Source organism: Elephantulus edwardii, unplaced genomic scaffold (genome assembly GCF_000299155.1).
Source record: "Elephantulus edwardii isolate Elephantulus edwardi_28Jun2011 unplaced genomic scaffold, EleEdw1.0 scaffold00006, whole genome shotgun sequence".
Taxonomy (NCBI): Eukaryota; Metazoa; Chordata; class Mammalia; order Macroscelidea; family Macroscelididae; genus Elephantulus; species Elephantulus edwardii.
The window spans coordinates 27,982,366-27,991,609 of record NW_006399756.1 but is presented as its reverse complement, the minus strand read 5'-3'; the positions used below and the strand labels follow the sequence as shown (position 1 = coordinate 27,991,609).

The 9,244-nt window shown below is 39.4% G+C and overlaps 1 protein-coding gene across 1 annotated transcript in view; it reads left to right on the top strand.

Annotated features, from left to right (window-relative positions):
* The window catches only part of AS3MT (arsenic (+3 oxidation state) methyltransferase), a 38,327-nt gene extending 31,178 nt beyond the window's left edge, over positions 1 to 7,149 (top strand). The window contains exon 11 of the mRNA XM_006880181.1: positions 7,042 to 7,149. Coding sequence (XP_006880243.1) covers positions 7,042 to 7,149 — 108 coding nt within the window. The remainder of the gene's footprint in view (positions 1 to 7,041) is intronic.
* The last annotated feature ends 2,095 nt before the right edge of the window (positions 7,150 to 9,244 follow it).

The window sequence follows — 9,244 nt, the reverse complement described above, 5'->3', positions numbered from 1 at the left end:
TTGAACCATGCAGTGTTCCCTTGCTCTGTTCTGACGACTGCCTCCTGGTCCAAGTATAAGTTTCGCATTAGAACGATCAAGTGTTCTGGGATTCCCATATATTTGAAAGCAGGAGTGTCACCCACTTCCTAAACAACAACCCTCAGGAAATTCTATGATATATGTTGGTAGTTGTAGAGGTTTGTTCATAGAGTCACTGTGAGTCATGCTTGACTCGAAGGCAATCAACAACAACAGCAACATGTAAATATATGCATTTATACATATATATTTGGTAGAGAAATGTGACCTTATCTTTTTCTTTTCTTTCCTTTTTACTTGTTGTGTGCCATCGAGTCGGATCTGACTGGCACAAGAGGGAGAATCTGGTGGATCCAAAGCATGTGGAAATGTGATTTTTTTTTAAAAAGTATGTCACTATTAGACTTATTTCAATTCATGATAGACATTCTGCAAAGATGATACTGATAGGGTTTTTGTTTTTTGTTTGTTTGTTGAGTGCCGTCAACTCAGCTCCAATTGGGACAGGAGGAGATTGCCCCTCCTTCTCCAGTGGAGTATCTAGTGGAATTGAACTGTGCACCTTGGGATTGCAGCACAGATTCTTGCCGATAGTGATAGTTTTAAATCCTTGGAAGTTTATTGGTTCCCTTTCTGGGAAGAACTAGTGTATGTTAGTTAGTTAGTTAGTTAGTTAGTTTTACCAGTGTTTGTTTTGAAGTGAGTTGTCTTCAGTCCAGTTTTCCTGTTACCTAGTTTCCTGAGTATAGGCTATAAAAACTATCAGAAGAGGTGAGCTCTGGTGGCCTAGTGGCAAGAAGCTGCACTGCAATTTCAGAGGTACATGGTTCGAATCCCCCAGATGTTCTGCTGGAGAAGGAGGAACAATCTCCTCCTGTATCAGTCAGATCTGATTTGACAGTACACACAAAAAATAATGAAATAAAATAAAAATTTTTTCAAAAAACCAAAAAACCAAACTATCAGAAGAATGTGCTTCCATATTAAAGTGGTCTTTCCTTCAGCCACAACAGGAGTTGGCCTATAAACTAGGAATCAGAGACCTAACAGTGGTTCACATATTTTATTATATGCACTTTGCCACAATTAAAAAAAATATAACATGTAGTTAAGCAAATGAGTATGTTATGCAGAAGACTGCTAGTGTAGCTCTTCTTGTTTTCATATGAATGCAGCCAATTGCAAGGGGATTCTTCACCTCAGCTGTGAATGTTAACATTCTGTATATTTGAACTGGCTTATAAAGCCTCTTTTAAATTCTGCTGTACCCCTTTCAGCCTGCAGATGTGCCAGTATCTTAAGATTAATTTTACGTTTTTGGAATGAGAATAATTGACATTGAAAGAAGATTTATTTATTTATTAATAACAGAACAGCTGTGTGTCCTAGAAATACAACCTTGGGTTCTTGGGGTGGAGGGATGTACATGCTTATCTTTTTCATGGACAACTATTATGATAAACCCTACAGATTAGCTCAATGAACACTTTTTAAAAAATTTTTTAAAAAATTTTTATTATTTGTGTGTACCGTCAAATCAGATCTGACTGGTACAGGAGGGGATTGTCCCTCCTTCTCTGGCAGAGCATCTGGTGGATTTGAACCATGAACCTCTGGGATTGCAGTGCCGCTTCTTGCCACTAGGCCACCAGAGCTCCCTGAACACTTTTTTTGAGAGCTCTCTTTTATTCCTGAGAGGCGATTATATTTTGCTAGTAAAAATTGTATCATTGAAACCCTGCTGCATATGAGTTGATGCCAGTATAGATTTGTGTTATGCATTGTCTTGCTTCAGCTAACAGTAGTAGTAGTCATATTTACTACTGTAATTTGTTTTAGACCTAAGACACAGAGAAAGGTCCAACACCAATTACAATAGTAGATATAAATAGGAACTAACTTGTGCTGAGGAGCATTGGTAGTTGGGTGGTAGAATTTTTGCCTTCTATGCAAGTGACCCAAGTTTGATTTCTGACAATGCCCATTGTATGCAGCCATTACCATCTTGTAGCCCTCGATGTGCTCACCAGGTTGTATTTTGGAATATGTGGAAGACAGCTACCTGGCCAGCAGACTGGAGAATATTTGTATTTATTCCCATTCCCCCCAAAATTGATCCAACAGAATGTGGAAATTTTCGAACAATGTCATTAATAGCATATGTAAACAAAATCTTGCTGAAGATTATTAAAAAATGGCTGGAACAGTATATTACCAGAGAAATGTCAGAGTAAGTCTGGATTTAGAAGAGGCCATCGCATTAGGGATATCATTGCTCCTGCCACACAGAATTTAGCTAAAAGCAGAGAGCACCAGAAGGATAGCTACTTAAATTTTATTGACTGTGCAGAGTCATTTCACTTTGTGGATCATAACAAATTCTGGGTAACACTGAGAAGGTTCGGAATCCCAGAACACTTAATTGAGCTCTGGCGACATGTGAACCTCATCCAAGAAGCTGTTGCCTGAACAGAACAAGGAACATGTCATGGTTTAAAATAAAGATGTGCACCAGGGCTGTATCCTTTCTCCATACCTATTCAATATGTATGCTGAGAAAATAATTTGAGAAGCCAGACTTTATGAAGAAGAATGTGGCATCAGGATCAGAGGAAGACTCATGAACAACCTGTGTTATAAAGATGATATAACCTTGCTTGCTGAAAGTGAGGAGGGCCTGAAACAATTGCTCCAGAAGATCAAAGACTACAGCCTTCAATATGGATTAAATCTCAACATCAAGAAAACAAAAGGCAACAACATGATAGATGAAGAAAAGATAGAAATTGTCAGTGATTTCATCTTACTCTGATCCACAGTCAACATTCTTGGTGCCAGCAGTCAGGAAATCAAAAGACATATTGCATTGGGAAATTCTGAAGTCAAGAACCTCTCCAAAGTACAGAAGAGCAAGCATGTCAGTTTAAATAAGATGCAAGCCATAATCTTTTCAATTACTTGCTATGCATCTGAGAGTTGGACAGTGAAAAAGGTAACAGAGGAATTGATGTCATTAACTTGTGCTTTTGGAGAAGAGTACTAAATATCTCATGGACTGTCAAGAAAAATCCAAATATGTCTCAGAGAGGGTGCAACCAGAATACTCCTTAGAGAGAAGGGTGTTGTGAAACTTTGTTTCACACACTTTGAGCATGTTGTTAGAAGGGGCCAGTCCTTAGGAAAGCGCATGAAGTTCAGGAAAGTCAAGGGGTAGCAAAGGAAGGGAAAATCCTCAATGAGACAGGTCAGCACAGTGACTGTAACAATTGGCTCAAGTGTGGCAGAGATGATGAGATTGGCACAGGATAGGACAGGGTTCAAATCCATCATTTATATGGTTGCTATAAGTCAAAGTTGTGTCAACAGCACCTGACAACAATAACAACATGATACTCACAGACTTTAGAGGAGCTTCCAACCTCAGATAGACTAGGAAGTAAGGCCTGGCAATTTAGTTCTGAAAATCAACTCATGTAAACCCTGTAAATCTCAATGCTCTGATCCGTCTATATGTGGAAATGCCATGAGTCAGGAGTTGATGAAGCAGCAGCTAACAGTCACCACCATTGTTGAACAGGTAATATTTTCATGGCACTTACATGTCATTCAAGGCTTACAACAATTGTTAAAGCCCTCACTTGGCACATGAAGAAACCCAACTCAGGTTAATGTCCTCATCCAAGGTTACACAGCTAGGACGTGGTGACTGTTAACTCACATCTGATTCTAGAGCTGATACACTTAATCAGTATGCTGTACTGTTGGCTGCTGTCCGTCAGTCCTGACTCATATAGAACAGATGACCCACTATCTCGTCTTGGGCCAGTCTCACAGTCATTGCTGTCTTGAGTCTCTTGTTGCAATCACTGTGACAATCCATTTGGTTGAGGGTATTCCACTCTTTATCAAGCATGACATCCTGTTTCTCCTGATAACATGGTCAAAGGCAGCATTCTTTCTTCTAAAGAGGACTCCAGCTTTATGTCTTCCAAACCAAATTTGTTTGTTGTTCTGGCATTCCACGGTACATTCACTATTCTTTGCCAACACCACAATTCAAAGAATTGATGTCCAGTTTTCCTTATTTGTTGTCCGGCTTTTACATGTTATTATTGTTGTGTGCCATTGAGTTGGAAGCAACCCATAGCCAACCCTGCAGCAGGTTTTCAGAGGCAGTAAATTGCTGCATAGAAGGAGATTAATCATCCTTCTCCTGGGGAGCAGCTAGTGAATTCAAACTGTGTACCTTTGGGATTGCAGCACAGCTTCTTACCACTAGGCCACCAGAGCATGGTTTGGTCAGGCTCACATTACTCCACAGAGTGATTTCTTTGCTTTTGTTCTTATTTGAGTGAATGTTTACAAAGCACTCTGGTTTTTAATTGAATAGTTCATAGACACTTTGTTTTAGAACATTATTTGTTGTAATATCATTATTGTTGTTACGTGCTGTCAAGGCGCCTACTATTTATAGTGACCCTGACCTACAACAGTCCTAAACCCTGTTCTATTCTGTGCCTATGTTATTGCCTCTGAAACACCTACCCTCATTACCTCAGTCACTGACTCAGTCTCATTGAGGGTCTTTCTCTTCTGCGCTGTCCCTCTACCCTCCCAAGCATGACGCCCCTCTCCAAGGACTAGTCCCTCCTTGCAACATGTCCAAAGTATGTCAGATGAAGCTTCAGAATCCTTGCCTCCAAAGAGCAGCCTGGTTAACCCTCTCCAGGATGAACCTGTTCATTCTTTTAGCAGTCCATGGTATATTCAACACTCTTCTCCAATTAACACAACTCAAAGGCATCAATTCTCCTATCATCTCTAGTCATTGTCCAGCTCTTTGATGCATAGCAAGTAATTGCAAACTATGGCCTGTATCACATGCACCTACGTCTCCAGACTGACATCATTGTTTTGGAGAGGTCTCTGACAGCAGACTTTCCCAATGCAATACGTCTTTTAATTTCCTGGCTGCTGGTGCTAAGAGTGTTGATTGTGGAGCCAAGCAAATGAAAACTGTTTACAATCTCAGTCTCATCACCATCCATCATGATGCTGCTAATCGGCCCAGTGGTGAGAATCTTTGTTTTCTTGCAACTGAGATTCAATCCATATTGAAGGCTTCAGTCCTTAACATTCTGTAGCAAGCACTTCAGGTCCTCCTCAGTTTTAACAAGAAGGGTTATGTCATCTGCATAACGCAGATTGTTGACCAGTCTACCTCCAATCCTGATGCCACATTTCTCTTCACAGAGCCCAGCCTCCCAGATAATCTGCTCTGTATATAGATTGATAAGGTATGGAGATAGGACACTTCCCTGGTGTACACCCTTCCCAATTTTGAACCAGGCAGTGTTCCCTTACTCAGTTCTGATGACTGCCTCCTAGTCCAAGTATAGGTTTTGCATAAGCATGATCAAGTGTTCTGGGATTCTCAGTCTTCTCAGAGTTAGCCACAGTTTGTTGTGGTCCACACAGTCAAATGCCTTTGCATAGTCAATTAATTTACTACTATATCTATTCCAGACCCTTATTGTATATTGCCTTTTCCTTCATCCAGTTTACCTATTTATTAATTTTACTCTCTTGTCTTTTCATCCCCATCCTTGTTAACCTTCCAAGGTTGATTCTATCTGTGTTTTTATAGTAGTGGTCTTATACCATAATTAGGGAACTCAGGTGGTTGAGTGGTAAGGAATTGTGCGGCCAACACAAAGGTACATGGTTAAAATCCACTAGCTGCTCCATGGGAGAAAGATGAGCAAACAACTCCTGTATGATGTACTTCCTCCAAAAACCCACTGGGGGGTCAGCTGTGAGTCAATTCCAACTCGAAGGTACATAACAACAATAACAACATGCCATAATTGTCTTTTAGGCGTTCGCTCCGTCTTTGCTTTCTAATATTTTAAATAAGAGGTCTTTTGCAGCTGATTTGGGCATTGCAATATGTCACTTGTTTCCTTCACCACGGCTTCAATAAAGCACTTTCGTAGATCCACATAAAAAAAAAAATCCTTGACAGCGCCGAGTATTTTCTCCATTTAGCATGATGTCCGTTTGTTAGTCCAGTTGCGAGGATTTTTATTTCATTTATGAATGAAGTGTATCTAATAAAGAAGGCTCTTTAACAGTAAGTGCTTCAAGTTGCCTTAGCTTTAGTGTATAAGGTGATGCCATCTGTATACCTCAAGTTATTAATGAATTCTCCTGATGTTGTGTTCTCTATATCATCTATAACTATCTATCTATCTTTCTTCTTCTTTATTATTATTATCTATCTAATTTGCTCATACTGTACTGCTTGCTTCTCCTTGTTTACATTTTTTATAGAATCACAGAATGTTAATCCTGTACAGGACCACTTGTCCACGTGCCTAATTTTTATTTTTTACTTTTTCAAGCCTTTAAATCTTTTAAGATTGGAGATTTCACATGCAAGTGGTATTGATAACACTGTCTCCTCTTGCTAGATAGGGAAGGAACTGGTGAGAAGAAAGAAAAATTTCGATACTCTTCCTAACACCATAGTTCAAAGCCATAAAATTTTTTTTCTTCCTTATATGTTGTCCAACTTTCATATGCATAGGAAGAAAGTAAAAATAACATATCTTGGATCAGGCCCACCTTACTCTTGAAACTGATTACATTGTTCTTTAGAACTTTGGCAAGGTCCTTAACAGCAGATTTCCTTAACCCAACATATGTTTTGATTCTTTGACTACTGCTACCATGGGTGGTGACTGTGGATCCAAAGAAAATTAAATCTTTGACAACTTCAATAATTTCTCTACCTGTCATGATGTTGTGTCTAATGAGACAGTGGGCAGATTTTTGTTTTCTTGATGTTGAGATGTAATCCATATTGAAAGCTATAGTCTCTGATCTTCTACAGCAAGTACTTTAAGTCTTCTTCCCTTTCTGCAAGCCCTGTTGTGTCATCTGCATAGGTAAAGTAGTCAAAATCAACTACACATCAAAACACTGTTAACTTCCCGTTTGGGGTTTGTCTTTTGACAGAATATCATCACAGATCCATTCCAGCTTGCAGAAGAGCCTAATAATACCCGGTCCAGATGTTCCCCTGGTAATGCTGGAGGCTGCTGTGCTACAATGAAAACCTGCTAAGTCTACATCTGCCTGGAAGACAGAACCAGTAGTGGGCCAGACACGGAACAATGAGTTACATATGCTTTTTGACCCTTGCCATCTCCAAAATAGAGACCACAGGAAATAATATATACCTAGAAAACACCATATTCTTGATAATGTTAAGGTCAGATTAATTGTTTAGAGGATATTAGGTATATATATATATATAGATATTCACACACAAATAAAAACAAGCCATGCGATGTTGGGCTTTTAAAATTTTTGTTCTGGTGCCACTTAGTGGTCAGATGTGGAATTGAGAAATAAAATAAGCAATGGTAAGATTTAGAAATTAATGGTTGGTCAAAGAATGGAGCCAGGGAAGGAGAATAGTAATCTATCTTCATTCTGACCTGGATAATACCATTTGACATTTTTGCCATGTTGTCTCATTAGACAAAAGAACAAAGTTGCTTTCTAAGCAAAGCTAATCCTGGAGCTCTGGTGGCTTAGTTGGAAGATGGTCTGCTACCCAAAAGACATGTGGTTTGAATCTACCAGCTGCTCACAGGAGAAAGATGGTCAGTCTCCTCCCATGCAGTTTTCTGCCTCTGAAAAGCTGCTGGAGGGTCAGCCTCGAGTCGGTACACAACACAACAATAATCATGGTAGAAGATTGCCAAATTGAGAGTGTTCGTGAGGAAACTGGTTTTTTAAACCAGCTTTTTTTTAATTGAATGAAAGAAACAAATAGTACATTTCTTTGGCCTCAGCTCACTGTTTTCACTGCAGACTGATAGATATAGTGACTTGTGTAAAATCCATTGCTGACAAGTCAGTTCTAATGTCAAATCCCTACTGGGTTTCAGAGGCTGCAAATCTTTAGGGCAGAAGTCTGCCCCCTCTTTTCCTTGTGATGCAGCTGGTGGATTTGGACCACCATGCTTTCAGCTAGTAGCCCAACTGTGCATGCCACCAGTGCTCCTTGGATCAGAAGGTGTAATCCGGGAGCTCTGGTGGCCTAGTGGCAAGGAGCTGCAACTACAATCCCAGAAGCTCACGGTTCGAATCCACCAGATGCTCTGCCGGGAAAGGAGGGACAATTTCCTCCTGTACCAGTCAGATCTGATTTGACAGTATACTCACAAAAAAATTAAAAAACAAACAACAACAATAAAAAAGAAGGTGTAATCCTTTTTAAAAGAAGAGTTGGAGGATGTGAAGGGAGCCCTGGTGGCATGACCCATAGGGACTTATTCTTCTAACCCAGAAGCTGCACCACTCTGGTGGTTCTAGCCCACCAGTGACTGCACTGGAGAAAGGTGGGCCAACTCGCTGGAGGGTCAAATGTGACTCGTTTCTGACTCAACAGCAATGAATTTGAGGGTTTTTGGGAGATATGAAAATGAGAGGTCTTGTTTTCATTTTCTTTTTGAAAGGTTAAACTTTTAGGAAAAGATTAGACTCACTTAAAGAAGATAGAGAAGCCTTCTCCATACTTTGTTTCCAAGGAAGAAAGTCCGTCCCATCTTTTGGCATCTAACTTTTTAATAAATCTTTGTACTTAAAAAAAAAAAAGAAGATAGAGAATTTTAAGGACAATTAAATCAATATATCTTAAGAACAAAAATTAAAGAAAACTTAAAAAATGAATAAATGAAACATCTAGTTGTACTTGAGAATTTTGTGGAATGACATCAAGGTCTAAGTCATGGTCATTGTCTTCAAGGAGCTTACAGTTTAGTTTTTTTAAATATCAGACTTGAGATGATGAAAGATTTCTATAAAACTCTGTGAGGAAGTTCTTTGGAAAAGAAAATGTCCTGAACTTAGTGCAAAAGGAATTAAGAGAAAGAATTTTTTGCCTTGTGAAAAATAAGAATGCATTCTACAGGAGACTTCTCTCTTTTCTTTTTTTTAGATTTAATATCCTCTCTTTTCTAAAACTCTCTCTCTCATCTAATCTTTCAAGCCATGTGCATTCCCTATTGCGATTCCATTAATATCTTATTCATTTGATGTCTAATATGTCACATATAGGAGACACACCTGGAGAAAAGTTGATACGAGAGGCGCACGGTTCGAATCCACCAGATGCTCTGCCGGGGAAGGAGGGGCAATCTCCTCCTGT